We start from the raw sequence: 23,404 nt of genomic DNA, 5'->3' as shown, positions 1-23,404 counted from the left end.
TAGTACCCAAATTCAGATCTTCCCAACTAAGTTCAAAGTCAAGGCTTGCTGCTTTTGTCAGCTCGCAGACTGTTTTCCTCACAGGTTCAGCAGACATGAGTGTCGGCACGCAGAAGTAGCCCAACCCCAGTACTAGAATTCACAGAGGCCATGAAAAGAGCTTTTTAAAATTGCCATTTAATGAATGAATTATTTACATTAGTTTTGACCATGATTTCATAAATCACTTGCTCTGTTTACGTGTGTTTCGAAAAGACACATCTGCCTCTCGCCTTGGACCATCATGAAGAGATTTTCTGGAAACGTGCATTGCTTGGTCAGAATGAGATGAAACAGGAATGGACACTCTTTTGTTCCCTGGGGTGAAGAAAAGGCATCATTTATTATAAAAATAGCAAACAGTCCTCCTTGCTTGGAATCCAGAATGTCTACACTACCAAATGTAAGGAGGTATTATTTACAGAAGGTAAAGCAGAACCTCCAAAGACAACTCCACGACTTTCTGAATTCTTCTTCCTATTAAATTCCATGGACCCACCATTTCCCCTAGGCTCCTGGACCTCTAGTCCTAACTTTATTTGGAAGCCTCAACTACACTCACTGTCCCTGCAGCCCACCAGAACGAGCAATTTCACACTTTACTCAGTAGGCAAGGGGAATGAATGGCTGGGGGATTTGCAGTGGAAGAATCATACGTTCAAAACCGCCTCTCAGGAAGTTTATATTCACAGCGACATGGAGGATCAGCTCAGATGAAGACCTGGGGACTAGGGACTAATTACTGCAAGAGTGAAGAGCAGAGTGGCAAACCCAGAAAAGAACTGGGGTTATGAGTGTTTAGGATCAGAATGTGAAATAGAAGCAATAGGCAAAAAGTGAGTTAGGCTTTATGCTTGGGCAAGAATAGAAGAAATGGAGAAACAGGGCTTGGGTTCACTGGAAGGTGATACATTTGGCTTTCTGCATAGTAGATTTTAGGGTCCTGATAGCCATCTAGGTGGTGATGTCTGTCCTAGTATTCTTCGTGTGTGTGTGTGTGTGTGTGTGTGTGTGTGTGTGTGTGTGTGTGTGTGTGTGTGTGTTGTATGTGTGTGTGTGCATGTGTAATATGCTTGGGAAAGTTTTGTAGACACTAGCAGAGGCTTGTCTAACCTATAGGCCAGACCTCAGGTGATAAAAGATAGGCTTCATTTATGTTATGTTTGTGAGAGAAGCCGAGCAGTAGAGGGTGGAAAGCATCTTGGGAGACTTTTCTTTATCAAAACTCCCAAAACACCGTGTATTATGTGAGGAACTTGGCCTATCTGTATTGGGCAGATAAAGCAAAGACCCTAACTTCATTATAGTTTACAAATCCCCAAAGTGCCTATTCACCTAACCACTGCTTAGAAATATGAGTGGCATTGACACCACTGAATCTTAAGCTTCTTGTAGCAAAGAAAGCAGGAACTTTATAATGGTTTTAAAAACACAAAACCAGTTATTTAACTGAAAAAAAAAACCTTATGACTATTGTTCATTTTCTTACCTTTGTCATATGAATGCTGTGTCTTTATAGTTTCTTTATCATACTGTATGGTATAACAATCGAGAGAAAACAGTAAGTAATCTTCTAAAAAGGCCTGTTCATGTACCCTACAGCAATCTAACACAGTATGCTCCTTAATCCTCCCCTCTTTACTTAGCACCATTCTCAATGCCAATGTATAATACCAGTGTTCTTCTGCGTGTCTTACAGAGGTACCTAAGTCTAACTAATTCAAAGTGATGCCTTATGCATATGACTACCTCATCTTTCCAAACTCACTCCCCGCCTTGCTCTCTCTGAGACAGGGTTTCTCTGTGTTAGCCTTGGCTGTCCTGGCCTTACTTTGTAGACCAGGCTGGCCTTGAACTCACAGTGATCTGCCTGCTTCTGCCTCCCGGGTGCTGGGATTAAAGGTGTGTGCGCCACCACCGCCTGGCTCTTCAATAGTCTTTATTTTGGCTAAAACATATGGCCAGGGCTCAGTGCCAAATACCATAACAGTTGCTTCTTTTGTTTCAGAGGAGGCTAATCCAATCCAATCTAGTGCTTACTGAGCACATTTCCTGGAACTAAAACAAACAATTTCTGACCTGAAAAAGTGCAGCCACTGCAACATATAACTACAACCTAATGTAATGATTTCTGACGTGGAGGTAAGACTGAGCACTATGAGAGGGAGCATTTGTGAAAACATAACACACAATGCTGTCACCCTCATCTTCCTCATCTACCTCAGGAGTCACACATCTATTAGTGCCCAAGTTCTCAAACTAACTCTGAGATCCCTTGAATCAGTAGCCTCTAGTTCAATCTTATCGCCACTGTCTTAGTTTAGTCCCTTGTGTGCTTTTCATTTTTTCAGTCTTAGTGGCTGAAGGCAAGCAGTCTACTACTGAGCTACTTCCCAATCCACCGACTCTATATTTGTATCACGACTGTCCCAGAAGGCTTGGAAACTAACTTTCCCTTAATCTTTCTTCTCTATTCTTTCCACAAACTGCAGCCAGATTATCATTTTAGAATCCAAATGGTTCTTTTTTTCCTCCCATATTGCAACAAAAAAAGTGTCCGCTATCCTTCCTCTGAGTGCCACCAGGTCTCTCCATCCAGGAGACGTGGTCAAATATGAGGCACCAGAGTATGTGTGAAAGTCATACCCCACTCTCCACTCAACTGTGGAGAATGTTCTGACCATTGGCTGGATCTGGGTAGGGGTTTAAAGTTTACCGCCTGTATTGTCCTTGGCTGGTGCCTTAGTTTGAGCGGGACCCCTGGGCCCAAATCTGCCTATCATAATGTTCTACTTGTAGGTTTCTAGGACCCTCTGGACACTCAGAGGAAGGGCAGCAGGTTACCAAGAAGAGACTTGATACCCTATGAGCATATACAGGGGGAGGAAGTCCCCCTCAGGAACAGTCATAGGGGAGGGGAATAAGGGGAAAATGGGAGGGAGGGAGGAATGGGAGGATACAAGGGAGGGGATAACCATTGAGCTGTACTATGAATAAATTAATAAAATAAAAAAAAAGATTGTATAGTATGATGACTCAAGTTTGTGAGTCAACATGACTTGGATTAGCAGCTCAGTGTTAATAAAATGTTGTTTCTGGGTGTGCCTGTAAGGATATTTCCAGAAGAGGACAAAGTTTGAATTGGTAGAGTGGCTCACAGATGTGGTTGAATGTCATCAGCGGCATATAAAGCACAAATAAAAAGACAAGTGTAAAGAAAAACAAAGAGTGTCAATGTCTCTATCACTGAGAAGACAGACTCCTCCTTCATCCAGGTCCCGGCTCCAATCTAACTTTCTTTGCTATCTCCTTCACTTGCTTTTCTCATACTCCCTTCCGTACTTTCACTCAGTCTACAATATTGCCTTAATATATCCTCACACCCATCAATGTGGAAAATCCCTACTTGTATCTCAAGGTTCAAATCAAGCAAACCTGCCTTTAGTAAAGATGTTTTTAGACCTTCCAAGGCCTTGATAGTCTCTTGTAGAGCTCCTCACAACCCCTCCCCCACTAAAGATCATGGTATACTAAGCATGAAGCTGACTCAGCATACCTTGTCATGGAGAAGGTTAAGACCCGCCCAGAACTCCACAATTTCTGAATAGACAGTATCAAGTCAAGGGGCTATCCCATACAAACAAAAACGAGATAAATTAACCATCAGTGTGAAATATATGTGACACAACTTTCTACCTTTTGCTCTGCTGTAATTTGTACATCCCTCTGGTCAGGTGGTATCATTGTTGACGTCTTAATAAAAACCCTGGCATTATTTTGAGGATGATGGCTTGATCCTAAAGTAGACCAAAAGAGAATTTTATATTTTTGGAAGTGTATTGAATTATAATTGACGTAGAATAAGTTGCATATAATCAAAATGTATAAATTTCTTCAGTTTTCATATATTAAACTCATGAAATAAACACTAGAACCAATAAGTATTTCCATCATAACAAAGTTCTCTTATGCTCTTTCGGCTCATACCGCTCCCTACCCAGCATTCCCACAAATGAATTTTGAACCATAAAATTTCAATTACGTTTGGATTCCAGAGATTCTTGAGATGATTTCTGGTCAGCGAAACTTGTTTTCTTTACATATTGTGGAGGTCCTTTAAAAAAAGATATTTATTTTTTAATAATGGTCATGGCAAAAGGTAAAATGACAAATATCAAAAATGGCAACTGATTACAATTACAAATCAGGCTTTTAGACTAAGGCCAGGGGAACAAGAGCAGAGATTAGTTCTCAGCTTCAGAAATAGATGTGTATAAAGTATTTCTGCTGCCAGTGACATGACTTGCACTGAATGTCTCAAAAGTTCAGAAAGCCAAGATCCTATGAGCACATTGGCAGGGCTCTTGGTCCTCCTTAGGGTCATAGGGCCAGAGGCTTCAAAGACTTTAGTAGGTCCTCCATTCAGTACTAAGGAAGGACAGTCATGCGAGTGGAACAAAGGACAGAGACGATAACCCTCTTCCCCTCTTCTGTGCAGACACAGCTATGGACCAACTTGGTAGGTGGCAGCATCATAGATGGCAGCCCCAGAGGCACAGACTGAAGAACTGCCTCTGGATCACATTAGGAATAGAAAGGCACAGAGGTATGTTAGAAGTCAGAGACTTGGGAAATGCACTGTTCTGAATTGGACTTGGACAGCTGTGAACTGCAAAAAGTGGTGTAGTCTGTTTGGGGGAGTGTGGAGAGAGCAACGCCAACTGAAGATTAGGGCATCTAATCCAGGGGCACAGGGACTTTGACACTGTTGAAAAGCATTTACCCAACTAACACCATGCAATTGAATTAAGACAGAGAACTTCCTTTACTATTATAAACAGAAGAGATCTTCACTAAATCTAGTATTCTTCCACATTGCTAATTTATAATAATAAAAATTCAATTACTTATTGCTTCCATAAGTTGTTGAAATGATTGCTCGTCAGCAAAACTTGTTTTCTTTATGCTTTGTAGAGCTGTTTAAAGAAAATTGAAAGACTTTTTAATTTTTACAGTCAAAGTGACAAAATAACAAATATTCAAAGGATGACCAACTGTTACTGTTGGACTTTTCAAGAGAGACTCTAGGTCTTAAAAACACAAAGCTAGAGGACAGGATTGAGAAAGCACTAGGCAGAGGTCTTGGTATTGCTAAGTTCATATTGCCACAGGCTTCAGAAGCATCAGTAGATCCTCTGACAGCACTGTGTACATTTTCCAGGTGGACCAAAAAGAGATGGAGGTAAAACCTCCCTGGGAAACAGAGCCAAAAGGCAAGGGGTGGAACTAATATTGGCACCAGCACACACACAGGCTTTTCAGAAAGCCTCTGTTCTGCACTGGGCTGGGAGAGTTGTCTACTGGGGAAAGTGGCATAGCATGCTCATGAGAATATGGGAAGAGAGGCACCAATTAAGTAACCAGGGCCCCAATCCAGTGGATGACAGAGAGGGCACAACCATTGGGAAGCATTGCCCCAATTCCATCATTTGATGAAAGAGGCCAGAGGTCTTTTCTACATTATTAGCAGAAGAGCTCATTACCAAATCACAGTATACTCACTAAGTACTAATTTGTAATAATAAATTTTCAATTACGTTTTGGTTTGACGGGTTCATAAAACACTTTCTGATCTGAAACACTTCTTTTTCTTATGCTTGAATGAGTCGCTAAAAAAAAAAACGGAAAGAAAAACAATTGGGTTAACAGAGTTGCCAGCACGAGGAAAGAGAAGACATTAAAGGACCACTGATTGTTACTTCCTTGGGCTTTTCTAAAATGACTACTGGAGCAAGACTGAGGAACACTATATTGTTGAAGAAATATATGTAGTAGATAAATGTCTCTGTTTCTAGTGATAAAAATGCTACTGTAGCTAATATGGGCAGGGCTAAGAGAACACAGTGGTGTTGGATAGTGGTGGCCCACACCTTTATTCCCAGCACTCAGAAGGGAGAGGCAGGCAGATCTCTAATTTAGAGGCCAGTCTGGTCTACAGAGTGAGTTCCAGGACAGCCAAGGCTACACACAGACCAAAAAACAAAACCAAAAACAAACAAGCAACCAAAAACCCACAAAACCACACAAACACAAAACACACACACACACACACACACAACTAAACAGAAACAAAAACAAAAACAAAAAAACCAAACCAAAACAAAAGGTGCCTTGATTCTTCTTGACATACTGGGCCACAGCTTCAGGGACATCAGTACATCTTCTCTTCAGCAATATGTAAGATAGTTTTCCAGATAAAACAAGGACTCAGGGAAACCCTCCCTGAAAAGTGCAGGTGCTGAGAAAGGGGTGACAGTAGAGGCACACACTGAAGATCTGACCCTGGATCTTGTTGGAGACAGAAAAGAACAAAGACAAATCCACAGTAATGGGAGCAATGCCTTGCACTGGCCTTGGAGAGGTGTTGTCTGCAAAAATGTCAGCTGTCATATCTAGCAGTGTGAAGAGAGCAGCACTAATGGACTAATACAAAGGACCACAAAACTGGTGACACCTTTCAAAAGCACTATATGGGAAATGTCATTTCATGGATGCGACTAGAAGATATTTAGGCAGAAGAGACCATTACCAACCATGAATTAATGAATTTATAATAATATTTCAATTACGTTTTGGTTCGTCTTCCATCGGTTTCCGGTCACTGAAACTTGTTCTCTTAGTATTTGGATAAAGATCTTAAAGAAAAAAAAAGACATCAATTTCACAAATGGAAATGACAAAACAACCAATACTAAGATGACAATGGTTTGACTACTACTCCCTTGGGTTTTGCCAAAAAGACTAGGGAACATGAATGGATATGTGTGTGTGTGTGTGTGTGTGTGTGTGTGTGTGTGTGTATGACAAAATGTTTCTGCTGTGAGGGATGTTGTGACATATTAATGTAGGTTTCAAATACATAAAGCCAAAGGAAAGGCAAGAAAGACCGAGAAAGGACAGTGGTGGGTGATCTAAGGCCATATTAGGTTTTCAGGGTCCCAGGCTTCAGAAGTATTCTTAGACCTTCTGTCAGCAATGTAGCAGCTGAGTTCACCAGGTAGAAAAATAAGTTAGAGGTAAACTCTTTCTGCCAGGCAGAGCTTCTGCACATGGCGTTAACAGCAGCAGAGGCTAAGAGGTTAAAGGACTGGGTGAAAATGTTTAGTGGCAAGTTCAGTAGCGTGGAGCACAGGGAAGGCAGGAAATCACTGTTCTAAATTGAGTTGGAGAGTTGTATTCAGGAAATGTAGTCTGCCCCACTCCAAGAATGTGGAAAGAGCAACACCAATTGGGTAATTAGGGACTGTAACCCAGAGGGTGACAGAGAGGGTAGCAGAGCAGTAACCATTTCCAAGTCTACAAGAGGATTATTTGCATCGTGTGCAGTAAAGATCAACACCAAATCCAGTAGTCCCATAAATTGCTACTTTCTAAGGAGAAAATTGTAATTACATTTTGCTTTTAGAAGGTCTTCAATGAATTTCTCATCAGCAAAACTTGTTCTTTTGTGGGTTGCTGGACCATCTAGGAAAAAAAATAGACATCTCTTTTTAACAATGGAATTGACAAACTGATACAATGATATTACTTTAACATAATAATTTACTACTTGTCAGCTGGGGTTTTCCAAAAAGGCCAGGAGGAGAATGGGAGTGGAGGAACACTCTCCTGATACAGAAAATATATGTGATGAATAATATTTCTATAGCCTTGGAATGACTGATAGATTAGGTCTCAAACTCTCAGAACCAAGGAAGGGCAGACCTGAGAATGTACGTTAGCAGAAGGCTTGGTCCTCTAAGGTTCCCAGGGCCACGGGTTTCAGAAGCATTACCAGAGCCTCCATTCAACACTCTGGAAGGGGAGTTCTCAAGGTAAAATAAAGCATTTAGGCACAAAACCCAGATAGGAGGCAGAACTGGTGATCAAGGAGTTAGGTAGCAGCACAGATGGGCTGTATGTATATCTCGATGATCTCATTGGTAATAGAAAAGCACAGAGATGGGTTAAGTAGTGGGAGATGCAGGAAAGTTGGGGTTTTGAACTGGACTTGGAATTAAAAAGAGCGAGTGTAGAAAGAATACGGTGATGGAGGAATTACAGTGTCTAGCACAGAGGGCCGTGGAGATGGTAACATTGATCATAAGCGCTGCCAAAACTACATCATCTGACAGAGGAGGATAGAAGATTTTTTTCTCTTCATTTACCAGAAGAGATTCTCAGACTCTATATTCCCACTAATTTACTAGCTTTCAATCATAACATTTTAATTACATTTTTGTTCAGTAAGTTCATAAAACAATGGCTCCTCGGCAAAACTTGTTTTCTTCATGCTGGAATGGTAATCTTTAAAAAAAAAAAAGAACAGACATTTATTTTTAATAGTGGAAGTGACAGAATAAAATGTTCAATATTACAATCATGACTACTACTCAGTTGAGATTTTCTGAAAAGGGAAGTAAAAGCGGAGAACACTCTACTGTTGCATAAACATATGTTGCAATTAAACCATTTCTATTGTATGTGATGTGATGTGACAAGTTGGCAAGGGCACAAGTTTCACAAGTTTCAGGTACGTTAAAGGATAGTTTTCTAGGCAGGTGTGCTCAATCTTCCAGTATCATGTCACGTTGCTGTGGCTGCCACAGAGGCACGGGCTGAAGTTCTGCCTCAGAATCACACTCGCAACAGAGAAGTTAACAGAGCCCGTCCAGTAGCAAGGACTATTGGGAACATAGGGTTATAAATGGGGCTTGGAGAGTTGTCACCCACAAGGTGAGACCTATTTTACTAGGTCAGCACCAAATGAGCAATTAGGGAGTCTAACTCAGACAGCGACAGGGATGGTGACACTATTACCCCTAATACCGCATTTTGCATGAGGATAGAGAATTTTCTGCATTATAATCAGAAAAGATGAATACATTGCCAAATCCAGAATTCCCACAAATTACTAATTTCTAATGATAAAATTTCAATTACGTTTAGGTTCCGAAAGTTCTTCATATGTCTGCTCTGGTAAACTCGATCTCCTTGTATCTACTGGAGAGACTTAAAGAAGAAGGAGTCAATTAACAGTGGAGAAGAATAAATGTCAACGTGACAATGTTAACAAGACAGCAACTACTAAATTGGGCTTTTCCAAAAGAACCAGGGGAGCATTCTACACTGCAGAAATGTACATGACAAATATGTCTGCTGCCAATGGCATATGTTACTGGCTGTGTCAGAGGCTCAAAGACAAAGGAAGGTCCAGAGTGAGAAAGCGCATTGGCGTGGTCCTGGTCTTTAAGTTCACAGGGACACAGGCTTCAGATGCATCTGGAGAACTCTGCTGAGTACTCTGGAAAGATGGCTCTCCGGGTGAAGGAAAGGCATCAGAGGCAAGGGAGGCCGTCACCACGCATGCGCTAAAGAGCTGCTTCAGATTCCCATTGGAAATAGAACAGTAGAGACAGTTCTGTCGTGGGAGTGGTGAGAAACTTGGGGTTCTGAATTGAGTTTGGAGATTTCTTGGTTGCCAAAAAAGTGGTGTACCCCTGTTCTGGGAGTGTGGAGAACATCACTACCTGAGTAGTTAAGGCAGTGGGGGCAGTGGAGAAGGCGACACTGCCTAAGTGTTAACCCTAAGGCACCAACTGATAGAAAGGGATGGAGGATTTCTGCATTAGGCATGGTACTCCCACAGATCATTAATTTCTAGCATAAGATTTTAATTACATTTTCTTTCCACATTTTCATAAAATGAAGATTCCTCTTCGTCAAAACTGGCTCTTGTCGTTTGTGAAATAGCTTTAAGAAAAAGAGAGAGTTGTTTTAATAATGGAGATGGCATACCTAGAAAATCTCAACTATTAAAAGGATCACTAACTACTACCCAGCTGTGCATGTCTACAAGGACCAGACAAACAAGAGTGGGCATCCCTTCATAGGTGGGGAGAGTGGGCTCATCTGTATGCTAAGCAGGAGGGATCACTACCAAGTATCATAAATGACTACATTCCAATCACAACACAATAGTTACATTTTGATTCTCTTGATTCTTGTAACGGTCTCTGTTCAGAGATACTTGTTCGAATACTTGATGTAGATGCTATATATATATATAAAAGAGAGAGAGCATTTATTTTTAACATTGGTAAAGACAAAATGGTTAACAACAAATATTAAAGATAAGTAGTACTATTTAATTGTGCCTTCCCAAAAGAACCAGTGGAGCAATAGTGAGGAGGACTGTGCTACTGCATAAATGTATGTGGTGAATTAAATATGTCTGCTGCCAATGGCATATGTTACTGGCTGTGTCAGAGGCTCAAAGACAAAGGAAGGTCCAGAGTGAGAAAGCGCATTGGCAGTGGTCCTGGTCCTTAAGTTCACAGGGACACAGGCTTCAGATGCATCTGGAGAACTCTGCTGAGTACTCTAGAAAGATGGCTCTCCGGGTGAAGGAAAGGCATCAGAGGTAGAGGGAGGCCGTCACCACGCATGCGCTAAAGAGCTGCTTCAGATTCCCGTTGGAAATAGAACAGTAGAGACAGTTCAGTCGTGGGAGAGGTGAGAAACTTGGGGTTCTGAATTGAGTTTGGAGATTTCTTGCTTGCAAAAAAAGTGGTGTACCCCTGCTCTGGGAGTGTGGAAAGAATATGCCTAGGTAGTGATGATAGTGACAACTGTTCATGGGTGTTACCCACGAGACCCCATTTGATGGGAAAGGATCTAAGCCTTTTCTGCATTGTAAGCAGAAGTGAACATTACCAAATCCAATATTCCTACTAATTAATAATTTCCAATCATAACATTTCAGTTACGTTTTTGTTCCACATGTTCTTGAGACGTTTTCTGCTCGATGACACTTGATCTCTTTTGGGTTGTTGAAGAAGCTTTGGGGGAAAAAAAAAGACATTTATTTTTAACGGTAAAGTTGACAAAATGATGAAATGTCAACTATTAAAATGACAACTATTCCTCAGTGGTGCTTTCCCAAAAGGCCCAAGATAACAACAATGCAGAAAACTCTGGTGCTGTAGAGATTTATGTGGCCAATAAAATATATCTGTTCCCAGTGGCATGATATATTACTATAGGTCTCAAAGGTCCAAGACTAAAGGGAGGAGGTTATTAAGAAAGCACACTGGCACTGGCTTGGATCCTCAGGAGGTTCTTGGGGGCCACAGGTTTCAGAGCAATCCACAAAACCTGTGGTCTGCAGCCTGAATGGATAGTTCACTAAGCAGAAAAATGAGGAGGCAGGGATGCTGAGTGAGGGGTGCTGGAAGCAGAGGCACAGGCTCAGGTCTGTTCAGGATCTCACTGGTAACACAAAATATATCGCGGGCTTCACTAGCAGGACCTATGGCCTGTGGGAAAGTCAGTGTTGTGACTTGCGCTCTGGAGTTGTCAGCTACACAAAGTGAGCTAGCTCACTCGTCAGTATGGAGAGAGTAAGAGAGTAATACAACTGAGTAACTAGGGAGTTGACTCCATCATCAGTAGATTACGTGACATGGTTTGTATCAGCACTACATGTAATATACCTTGTGATGGCTGAAGACAAAAAATTGATTTGCATTACAAGCAACAGATATCATCACCAATTTGAGAATGCCTACAGATTTCTATTTTCTATAGGCTTCCTTGTAATGCCTTTAGCTTAGCGCTTGTCTTTGGGTTTTAATAGGAGCTTAAGAAACAGGGGAGTTGCGTATTCTGGCATTGTCCTATGCTGCTCAGGCAAGCTTTGAACCAATGATCCTCCTACCTCAACCCCTAGAGAAATGATTATAGGTGCACCATTTTGTTTCTTTTGAGGGGATTTGAGGTGCTATCACATACAACATGCACACAAACTCTTTCTGCTAGAAGCAGCCACCAGCAGTTCTGAACAGAGGGAGCAATGCCACTAATGTAGTCCAGCATCTGAGGAAGAAAGCTACACTTTGTTACTGAATTGCATTAGGAGATTTTAAATGACTCTTTTGTAAAAATAGCACTCCTAAGTCCAATTTGTGCTGCCCACATACACTACTCCTAGTAAAAGTGAAGGTAGAAATAAAATGTTAAAATGGTAGATACATCTGGAGCAAAGAGTAAACTTTGAAAGGACAGTACTAAAAGCTTGTTGGAGGGAAAGTGATAAATGGCCAGGCACGGTGCTGCACGCCTCTCATCCCAGCACTCTGGATGCAGAGCTGGAGGCTAGCCTGGTCTACACAGCGGCTTTTAGGCCAGCCAAGGCTACATTAGTCAGACCATGCCTCAAAAAGAGACGATAAATGACAGTTGAGGGAAAAAACCAGTCCCTAGTCCATCCATCTATATTTCTCTAATGGTTTGCTGCCATCTTAAATGTGCATTGCTGTATTGTCTTCTATAGTTTCTTTTCCTACTAATCCCATCTTTTCAACCTTCTTTGTCTTACACACAAATTCTTTACAAAATATTACTCTTTCCACAAACAACTTTAAATTTCGAGTCTTCTTTTTCCTCATTTGTTTTTTTCCTAATATCCCCTCACTTCATCTCCTCCTCTTTTGCACTGTGCTTGCATAGCTCCCTTTCTCCATCTCTTCCTTTTATTCCCTTCTTTTATCTCTTCTTTCAGTATTCTAGTTCTTTCCGTTTGGCATAATTTTCCTTGTCCTTTTTTTTGGAGAGAGGGTGTATATAGACCAGGCTGGCCTCAAACTTAGAGACCTGCCTGTTTCTACCCCCAGGGTGTTGGGATTAATGGTGTGTGCTACTACCATGCCTGGCTTCTATTTGATATATTTTTAAAAGTACTTTATCATTTGACATGTATCTTATCTTCTGAAATCCTCTGTATCTGAATCGTATGTCTTTATATTGAGTGTCTTCTGTTGTATGCCTTCATGTATCACGCCTTTTAAGGTCATATCTATGTGTCTGCCTGCCACTTACCTACGCATCTATGCTTCTGATAGTCTCTACCCTTCACCGGCAGTCACAGTTTGCTCACTCCAAACTGCTTGTAGAAAGCACTCCATTTTTGTCCTCTCCTGCCTTTGCTTGTACAGTAGCAGTTTGCTCCGGACTTCCAATGAACTTTTGTCTTGTTCTCTAGCATTTCCTCCCCTCGCCCCCCACCCTCCGCCGACCTCTCTGTTTCTTCCTCTCTTTGTGCAGCTCCGGGATGGATTTGACCTCTATATGTAAACTAGGCTGGCCTGAAACTTGACGCCTCCTGTGTCTGCCTCTTTTTTTTTAAAAAAAATATTTTTTAAATTTATTCTTGTTACATCTCAATGATTATCCCATCCCTTGTATCCTCCCATTCCTCCCTCCCTCCCATTTTCCCCTTATTCCCCTCCCCTATGACTGTTCCTGAGGGGGATTACCTCCCCCTGTATATGTTCATAGGGTATCAAGTGTCTTCTTGGTAACCTGCTGTCCTTCCTCTGAGTGCCACCAGGCCTCCCCCTCCAGGGGACATGGTCAAAGGTGAGGCATCAGAGTATGTGAGAAAGTAATATCCCACTCTCCACTCTACTGTGGAGAGTGTTCTGTCCATTATCTAGATCTGGGTAGGGGTTTAAGTTTTACCGCCTGTATTGTCCTTGGCTGGTGCCTTAGTTTGAGCGGGACCCCTGGGCCCAAATCTGCCTATCATAATGGTCTTCTTGTAGGTTTCTAGGACCCTCTGGATCCTTCTACTTTGCCATTCTCCCATGCTTCTCTCACCTAGAGTCCCAATAGGATGTCCTCCCCTCTGTCCCAGTTTCCTGGCTGTGTCTGCCTCCTGAGTGTTCTCCTTTCTTCTCAAATGCTACCATCTCTTAGTCTTTTATAATCAGTCATTTTCCCTTGTTCTTTCTTCAGCCATTTCTCTTAAATAGATTTTAGTGGCCTTTCCTTCATAACATTTTCTGTTTTTTTCCTCCCTACCTAGCCTCTTTTTCCTTCTTTTTTTTTTATAGTTCCACTTCCCTTCTTTTCTCTTCCCCTCTTTTTAAAATCTCATTTTGTTTGTACATTCTTTGTTCTTCTTGACTTGTCCTGCCTTTGTATACTCTTCTTTTTAAATATACTTTTCATTGTCTCCTTTTCTTATTTTTTTCTTTTATTTATTTCTCCTTTATGAATCACTTATCTACTTCTTTTGTGCTTGCCTGCAAGATCCATAGCCTGTCCATAAAGCCTTACTTTTTTTTTCATTTTTCCCTACTTCTGCTTTCTGTCCTACCTATCTTGTCTTAGATTCTTTTATTATTTTTCTACTTGTCTCCCTTGACGTTGGTTTTCACTTCTCTCCCTCTTCTTTTTCCAAGTGTTATTTCCTGCTGAATTTTTATTTTCTTTTAAAAATTCATTCTTTTCTCTATTTTTTTAATCTATTCTCACTTCCTCTCCCCTCTAGCTGCCACCAAGTTATGCATCTGCATTTTAGTTATTTTGGTTGAATTTGTCCATACAGACTTCTGTATTTCCCTGCTATCCTCAGTCTCATTTTCTTTGGAATGTAGTTGTGTACTCTGTGCTGTATGCATGGCTTTGTGTAAGCATGTGTATGAGTGCATACACAAGAGCCTTTACTTTTTTTCTATTTTATTAATTTTGCTTTTCTTTCTTCTTTCCTTCTAGCCTTTTCTTCATCTCCTCCACTTCTCTTTCTCCTTCCAGTTCCTTTTATGAGCTAACATTTTATTACTTCCTTCCCAAGCTTTTTTCTTGTTTCTGATTATTCTCTCTTTTCCTGCTATGCTGTTCTCTGTTTTCATTCTGCTTTATTTTTCTAAAATTCAGACATCTTATTAATCTGTCTACATATCATGTTTTAGTCATTTTAAGGGCTGGAGAGATGGCTCAGCGGTTAAGAGCACTGACTGCTCTTCCAGAGGTCCTGAGTTCAATTCCCAGCAACCACATGGTGGCTCACAACCATCTATAATGTGATCTGATGTGCACTGTATACATAATAAATAAATAAATCTTTAAAAAAAATTTTAAAAAGAACTAATACTTCTTCCTCCAACAAGGCTTGAGTGTCTTAGATTTCACACATCTCTCTTACCCAATTCTTTCTTCTTTGTTCTTGTTCCCACTGACTTAAAAAAATTACCTTCTTTCTTTCTTCCCCTTATTTATTCCATGTCTTTACTTAATTTCTGTCAGTTTCCTTTGCTTTTTTCCTTTCTTGTCCTTGCTGGTTTCCCTTGCTTTTGTACTTCCTCCCCCTTTCTTCTCCTTTTGCTCCATTTCCTCCTTTCTTCCTCCTTGTCTCTCCCATCATTTTACTTCCCTTTCTTTCTCCCCTTACTTCTCCTTCCTTCCACCTCTCCTCCCATTTCCTCTTTTTTTCCTCCCACCTTTACCCTTCCCTCATCCCATATTTTCCTCTCTTTCCTCCCATCTTTACTCTCCCTCCTCACATCATTACCACCTCCTTCATCCCATTTCCTCTCCTTCATCCCATTTCCTCTCCTTCTTCCCATCCTTACCCTCCCTCCTCCCACCCATCTTTGCTCCCTCCTCCCAACTTTCCTCCATCCTCCCATCTTTACCTTCCCTCCTCCCATCTTTGCTCCCTATCTCTTCTTCACCCCTCCTTCTTCCAATCTTTACCATTTTTACTCTTTCCTCCTCCCATTTCCTCTACCCTCCCATATTTATACCTCCCTACTCCCACCTTTTCCTATCTTCCCATCTTTGCCCCCTCCTCTGATCTTTCCCCTCCCCCTCTTTCCATCTTTCTTTCCTCCTACCTTTTCCAGTCTTTCCCCCCCTTTCCTTTCCCTCTGCCTATCTTTACCCCTCCCTCCTTGCTTTCCCTCCTCCTTGTTATCCTTACCCCTCCCTTCATCCTTAATTTTCCTTCTTTTTTATCCTCCCTCTTCCTCCCTCTTTTTCCTACTCTTGTACGTGTACCTACCATCTTTTCCTCCTTCTTTCTTGTTTTATCTTCATTCTTTCTTTCCCCCTCCTCCTCCCTTTTCTCTCCCTTTTTCTCTCCTTTCTTTCCTTTTTCCTGTCTCTCTCTTTCCATTCTCCCTCCCTCATTTTCTCTTTCTTCCTCTTTCAGACAACATCTTTTGTAATTTACCTCATCTTCTCCATAGGTAGGGCGACGAGCATGCCATCTCCCCTCCTTACACCCCCCCCTTCAAAGCGTCCTGTCTCCCTCCCAGTCTCTTTCCCCTTTTGTCCCCTCATTCCCCTACTTACCTTTTAATACTTACAAAATCTCTTCCAGCTCTTTAACTTTGTAGGATTGAAGTCTCTTGGACATACCCTGCACACCTTCTGAGTGTGTTGGAAAATTTTCCTTGCTAATTCTTTTCAAAGCCCTCTCTCATAATCACACTCCTTTTTACACTTTTCTTTAAATTAGCTCTTCCTTTCTTTGCCTGTCTCCCTTTACTCCTTTTCTACCCTTCCTATTTATTTTCTTTTTTGTCTTCATCTCTCTCCACTCCCACAATCATATCTATCAATGCTGGATTCTACTGATTTTCTGTCTTCTCTCCTTGTCTTCATTATTTCTTTTTGTAACACCTTTGCCTACTAGGTGCTTCTCTTTTTCAAGTTTTTTTTTTTTTGTCCTTTTTTCCTATTCCTTGTTTTGTACATTTTAATTCTCTCTCGATCTTTGTCTATTATCCCCATCAAACTTTTCAATTTTTAATATTTTCTTACTGCCTGCCTCAACTTCTCTCATTTGCTTTCCTTCATTTCTTCTGTCTCCTCTTGCTGGCTGATTTTTAAACTTTCTATGTATTTACTTGTTAGGAGTGTGTGTGTGTGTTGTGTACACTTTTAATTGGATTTTTAACTGGAAAGTGCCTCACATAGTGCCTGGCACAGGTATTGTGGGCTCCTAGTACTTCCTTGTACAAGGGCTTTTTCTAAGTCATGTGAGCATAATATTTAACACATTGCTTTTTAGCTTCCACTTATCTGTCTTTTATTTTCTCTCTCACCTGTTTCAGATTGTCTTCTGCTTTGAGAGACACTTGATTCGCGCCTTTCTTCTCTATTATTTTTCTTTTGCAGTTTTTCTAGATGGTAGGCAATCCTTTTCTGTAGCATTACTTGTTTCTATAAAATATTAAAAATATGTTAAATATGTTTTAAATTTAAATAGAGACTTGTCAGTAAAAATACAATACAGATTATTTCAAATATGATGAGTTAGACCTTTGTTCCTGTCTGGAGATGTTTAACTTTGCAATGAATTTGAAGAAAGGTAGGAGGAGGTAACTGTAGCTCAGCATGAAATTGTGTGCACAACTGTGCATGTGTGCATGCTTTCTTACCAGCTGGAAATTAAAGCTAGGGTCTTGTGCATGCTAAGCTCTCCCTTTAGTCCTAAGCTAAAGCATATTTTCATAACAACTCAATCTAATTTAACTTTCTGGGGACTTTTTAAATTATAGATTTGGGCTAGAATGGGTCTCTTCATCAATATTTCAGAAAACTCATACTTTAAAATATAAAAATGTAGCAAAAAGCCTTTCTTGAAAGAGTCCAGGTCCAGCAAAAGTTGACTACCTTTCGGTTAATTTCTTCTCTAATTTTCCGTCGGTGTTCTTCAACATTTGTTTCTCTCCTAACTTCTTCTCCGATCTTTGTCAGAAGTGTCATCTCCTTTAGCTGCCATTCCTAGGACAAATGCCATTACAGTTGTTAGCATATGCCTAATATTAAATGCATTCTCTCTTTCTTCAACCAAATACACAAATTAGATCAAATCAATGGCCTCATTTCATTTGGGTTGATGGCAAAGCGAATCTTGCACTGGGTTTTGAATGTGCTTATCTGACATTCATTGGGAATGTCCTGGTGGATGCAATGGAATGGAAAAGGAACGACGTTGTTTTGTTATTGCAAGCAGGACTCCAGCACAAGCATGACATTAAAGATAAATCTCAAAATATATTGGGTGTTGTTTTCTGAACTTGGGGAGGATGTCACATGTAACCTGATGCTCATAAAGGTATTCTGACAGAGAAATGAAACAAATAGGCATGTCAAAACTCAAGTGGAGATCCAAAGGATAAGTCTATAGCATGAGTTATCCTCTAATTTCACATACTTTCTGGGGATTGAACTCAGGTCATCAGGCTTGTATAAGAAGTGTCTTTACCCATGAATCCATGTGGATGACCTAGCTGCTTCTCTAAATTGAAATAAGCACACATATAGTCACCCGTTAAAACTCTACAATTAAGACAACCATGCAAGTTTCCCATGCAAAGTTTATTGATCCTTACCTGTTGAACTTGTTTGTGTTGACTCAGTTTATTTTTAACACTGTCCCAATGTTGTCTGTCTTCTTCCTTCAACTGTAGTGTATTCCGTCTTCCCAAGGTGTTTTCAATTTTGTCTAGTTCTTTGTTAATCATGTTTAAATATCTAAGTAAAAGTGAAATAAAGGAACGTAATGTGAATATTTTCTTCAGGATGCCCATCACTCTGAAACTGTGGTATATCAACATGCATTATGATATAGTGTGAGATGAACACATGGACTATGGGAGCCAGATAATGAACAAGTGGCTTTCAATTAAAATAAAGTGCTTTTAAAAAAACCCCTATAGTTCCTCCCTTTACCTTCTAAGGCCGAGGCTTGATCTCTAAGTGGTAATGTGTGCTTAGTAGCTGAAGGAAGCTATGCAGTTGGTAAAGGAAAGTCATGTTTACATTAGCAGCAGCTAAAGTACTAATTTGTTCATTGTGGCTTTAAAATACTTTAAACCTGTGTTTAAAATGTGTTAAAATACTCTCTCTTCCTCTGGTACCACAGTCCCGGCTTTTATAAGAACACTGATATTTTGAATTTCTACAACAGTTTGACTTACCTTTTGAACTGGTGGCTCCAATTTCTCAGGTAGAAACTTACCCTCCTCTTCCGAATCAATGTTCCCAATCCCTGTACCTCTTGATGTACCATATATATAAGTACATGTATATGTATATATAAATTTATGTATATGGATGTTTTGCCTGCATGTAAATCTGTACACTGCATGCATGCAGTGTCTGTGGAGTCCAGAAAAGGACATCAGACCCTTTAGAACTGGAGCTATGGAGGGTTGTGACCCACCATATGGGTGCGGGGAATGAGATCCCAGTCCACTGGAAGAGTAGACAGTACTCTTAGCTACTGAGCCATTTCTTCAGCCTGCCTTGATGTACTCTTTTTGTTCTCCATGTTGAAAACTCTGAGGGACTTAAATGTATCTAGAACCTTCACTCCTTCTCATGTTTTGCTGTTGTGGGTGTCTATAATGTGCCCATGAAATATGCATGAACTCTGATACTACCTGAGTTTTAGTAATCGGTCTTGATGTGGGCTAGCTTTTTTCCCTTCTTGTAGCAACCACTGCTGAAACTCAGCAGCGGCAGCTTCGTCACAGGCTCGTTTCTCTTCGTTCAGTTTGTTTACTTGTCTTTCAATCATTTTCTGAAAGAAAACAATTGTTGGATATTATATATTTGCCAGAAATAAACATATCTATGCTTTAATATATTTTCTTAAAATTTAAACTTAAGTAAATGTCCTGAGTTTTAGAAACTGCTAATTCTGTTAACAGGTTTTTAGGTTTTATGAGACCCCCTTCCCACAAGTAAACTTTTATGTAAATATCAAACGGGATCTCTTTTATAAATTCTTTATATAGACTGCATTCCTGGGATATTTTAAGGAAATATGCAAAGGACCTAACTTGTCACAGAATTTTCTTATAGGTCCCAAATAAAACAGACTTAAGTGTTTAACTTACTTGTTCTCGTATATAATTTTGTTCAAAGTCAATTTTCAAAGTGGTAAGATATTGTCTATATTTATTCAGCTCTTTTAAGGAACATATGACCTACAAATCCAAAAATGAAAAATGTTACTATAAAGTTTTAAAAATTATAACACGTGTAAAGGAGAGGATACAGACATTCTTTCTAGTAACACATTTAGGATCAAGTGTGAGAATGCATTTTGTAGCAATTTTGTAGTTTCTCTAGACAGTTGAACCACCAGAAAATTTCTAAATCTCTTATCACTAATAGAGTACCAAGTTAAAATTACTTCTAGAGGCACGAGGAAAAGAAATGTGTCCATAGCATTTACATACCAAAAAATGCTTTGGTAATTTTTTCTATCATTCAAAAATTGTCAACTAGAAAGTAGTTTTTAACAAGAAAGAACAGCCACCCGATACTAAGCATTTCATTGACTTTCTTCTGTGATATCTGCTGGTCGTCAACTAGGAACTGATACCGGTATCAAAGCACTTAGCAAGTATTTAGATTTTTACTGATCAGAAGTAGCCCTGAACGCACTTTATTATTTCCCGTGATGTATCCTCCTTTTTTTAGATTCTTGAGAATGTCTTTTCGTTTGAAGTATGATTTTAAGTGTGGATCATGAAGACTTTTGTAGGTGGTTTCCATGAGTTTACAGTATGGGTCATTAAGATTAAAACCAAAAGAAGGCTGGTAAAGCTGCAAAAAGAAAAAATGTGAGATTGCAAATGCAAAATTCACTTAAATCACAGTTTAAATACACGGGGGAGGTAATCCCCCTCAGGAACAGTCATAGGGGAGGGGAGTAAGGGGAAAATGGGAGGGAGGGAGGAATGGAAGGATACAAGGGATGGGATAACCATTGAGATGTAACAAGAATAAATTAATAAAAAAAAGAAAAAAAACATTAGTTTATTTAAGTAACTAGAATGTACATTGCAATGAAATATATAAGCAGAAACTGACATGAGAGAACGGAATGGGCTAATTCGGGTAAACAAATTGCCTTTCAACTTCCCTCTCTTCTCCCAGTCTAATTTTTACATTAAAAGTACAATGAATATTGTTTATGGGCCCTGTGCTGGATCTACTTATAACTTCAACCTTGGTCAAATATCAGTATACACAGGTCAGGACAGACTGTCAGAAAAGAGGAGAGGACATGGTGGGTTTCGGGAGCCAGATGGACCGAGGCACAGAAACAGAAGCCAGCATGTTGCATATGGGTAGGCCCGAAGACTCCAATTTGTCAAGTTGATGCTCTGGATGTCTGGACAGAGTGATTGCAGCTCTTCCTGGGGGATTTCTATCAGTAAAGTGAGTTTAACGACACGAAAACACTGCAGTTCATTTAATTCTATTTGTGTGAAACTGAAGGTGACGCACAAAGTGTAATCAGCAAATGTTTCAAATATAACAGCTAAAAAACCGGTAAATCCCTTAAACACTGTTAAAACACAGTTTACCTTTTCACTTATATTTGTCGTGTAGAATATATTAGTACTTCCGGGGATAACGGGCAGTTTGGCCCCAAGAGGCAAATCCAACAGACCAGATGGCCCAATCTTTAAAACGACAGGCTTCTGTTTCTTCTATGCGAAAGAAAAGGGAGATTTTTGTCTTTTCTACTAGGACTTAGTTTACATAAGTCGGCTCACACTTAAACCGGACAGCGCGACCACGGTTGCTTGGCACTTGGATGGAAGGAACTACCTGAATCCGAACCAAGAAGGCCTTGCCTCCCCACTCCCTGAGCACCGCCAAAGATGATCAGCCAGTGGCACATTGAATGACCTATTTAAAAAAAAAATCTGCCCTGTTCCCGTCCCTCAGTACAGAATCTAACCCCAGGATTCCACCTGCTGGCCTGAAACCTGCCCTGGGCAAGAAAGAAGAGCAATGAATAAGCATGGGCCACCACTCACGGAACTACAGGTGTCTTGTTTCGTTTTTAGGTCGTCAGAAGCTCCGTTGGAGGCAGCAGCTTCTGCAGCCTTTAAACAGCTGTTAAGGTACAAGTCCATGGCTACCCGTCAGCCCCCAGGAGGGGGGGCTGGGGTAGCGGACCAGTCTCCCTTCCTGCAACGGACTCCTCCGGCGTCCCAAGTAAGACTGAGCCAGGCCTTAGACACCTGGGTAACAGGACCTCAACAACACATACATCACAATGCTGTTTTGCTGGCGTCCTCAGTAGGCGCCCTCAATATGCGTCCTCAAGGCCACGCCCAATGGGTGTCGCTCCCAAGATACGTCACACCAGCCGAGGTCTCCCTAATAGAAGTTTCCATAATGGATGTGGCTCCAACAGACTTAATTTCAACAGTTGTTGATTTCTAAAGATGTTGCCTCAACCGACACTGTCTCAACAGACATTCATGAACTGTCCCAACAGAATTTGTTCCAATTGATGTCGCACCGGTGGACATCATCCCAATGGATGTCGCGGTAGTAGATGTCATCTTTGGTCGCCGGGGCGGGGGGGGGGGGGCACGAGGGGTGGAGGCGGGGGGGAGGCACGAGGGATGGAGGCGGGGGTGGGGGGAGCGGGGGCCGGATGAGGACCTAGTTGCCTCTCTGGGAGCGCTTGTGCATCACCCAAGGCTATTTGATTTGAGAAAGTAGTCTGAAAGGCCCTTAAAGCGTACCACAGGTGTCTGTGTATTCCATAGCTCTCTAAAGCGAACTCCCCTCACTAAATGCACCAAAGCTTTTCAACAAGCACCCAGATTCATGAACAATTGTGCAATTTTTATTAAGGTCATATTATTAAGGCTTTCTCTGGCTAACCTTTTTATAATCACTGTGATTTTCCTTTGCCTCTAGGTATGTGAATCTCCAGGCCTATTTGGAACTATTTGTTAAACTAGACATTTCAGACTAAGAGCTATCTAGAACAATTTGTTGAACTGTTCTAGATGCCAGTTGTGAGACAAATTCACAAAGCAGCATGGCCAAATGTTGTAGTAGTTGGAAAACTACAGGACTGGGGTGTTTAACAACATCACAGGCTAAGCTATATAAATTATTGATGCTGAAATTACATCAACAGAACAGAAAGCCAGTCAAGTCCTGGGATAAGTTAGTCTACAAAGAGAACTTTGGTTGAGACAGGATTTCACTGTGAGGCCTAAACTGGCCTCAAAATCACAGATCCTCCTGTCTCAGCCTCCTGAAGGATTAGATTGTAGACATATGCCACATTGACCAGCCATAAAAAGGTTGTATGGTGTGTTTGTTAGAGACTTTGGTCACACTAGGAGAATTTGAAAAAACTGAGTTATGTTCTCAGCAAGAGACAATCTTCTGCTTTCAGAGTGGTGCCAAAAGCAGAAAGAAAAGCTGAGGGTTGTTACACATACGTAATCCCAGTACTTGAGAGAGGCAGGGGCAAGAGATCATTAAAAATTTGAGGTCAGTCTGGGCCTCCCATAGTAAGACCCTGCCTCAAAAAACAAAACAAAACAGAAAAACAAATGAAATAATAATGGACAATGAGAAGAGGAATTTTCAGCATACAGTAAGTGAACATGGGCCAATTTCTCCCATTTTGGCTTGCTGTTTAGCTTTAACCTGTGAGTTAAAAACAACCTCTTTTTTCTAGTTTGCTTTT

At 40.7% G+C, this 23,404-nt stretch overlaps 1 protein-coding gene across 2 annotated transcripts; it reads right to left on the bottom strand.

Annotated features, from left to right (window-relative positions):
* Nucleotides 1-161: 161 nt before the first annotated feature.
* LOC311601520 (uncharacterized protein) lies at nt 162-21,979 on the bottom strand. 2 transcript variants are annotated; one of them, XM_084789014.1, is made up of 21 exons: nt 21,720-21,979; nt 21,261-21,386; nt 20,332-20,493; nt 19,779-19,868; nt 19,320-19,459; nt 18,267-18,408; nt 17,545-17,655; nt 16,974-17,091; nt 10,848-10,919; nt 10,064-10,132; nt 9,760-9,831; nt 9,022-9,090; nt 8,314-8,385; nt 7,492-7,563; nt 6,669-6,734; nt 5,637-5,708; nt 4,947-5,015; nt 4,082-4,153; nt 3,736-3,836; nt 1,529-1,571; nt 162-357 (listed from the first exon to the last, which is right to left on the bottom strand). In XM_084789014.1, exons 1-21 carry the CDS (start codon nt 21,816-21,818, stop codon nt 224-226), a joined length of 1,971 nt encoding a protein of 656 aa, XP_084645140.1. In that variant the 5' UTR covers nt 21,819-21,979; the 3' UTR covers nt 162-223. The 2 variants fall into 2 exon arrangements, with proteins under 2 accessions (XP_084645140.1, XP_084645141.1); XM_084789015.1 differs by having other exon boundaries at nt 9,022-9,078.
* Nucleotides 21,980-23,404: the final 1,425 nt, after the last annotated feature.

The sequence above is a fragment of the Acomys minous genome, assembly GCF_964271855.1.
Source record: "Acomys minous genome assembly, chromosome: 7".
NCBI lineage: Eukaryota > Metazoa > Chordata > Mammalia > Rodentia > Muridae > Acomys > Acomys minous.
The sequence above is the reverse complement of the archived record's forward strand: the minus strand, read 5'-3'. Positions and strand labels throughout refer to the sequence as shown.

What these genes read in the sequence shown, in the direction of transcription:
- LOC311601520 (XM_084789014.1), bottom strand. Translation starts at nt 21,818, where the DNA reads ATGGACTTGTACCTTAACAGCTGTTTAAAGGCTGCAGAAGCTGCTGCC. An exon ending in AGAACATGTGGAACAAAAAC is followed by an intron (nt 10,133 to 10,847) that starts GTAACTGAAATG and finishes ATATATATATAG; the next exon opens with CATCTACATCAAGTATTCGA. An exon ending in TGAACTTACTGAACAAAAAT is followed by an intron (nt 7,564 to 8,313) that starts GTAATTAAAATG and finishes TTTTTTTCCTAG; the next exon opens with ATGGTCCAGCAACCCACAAA.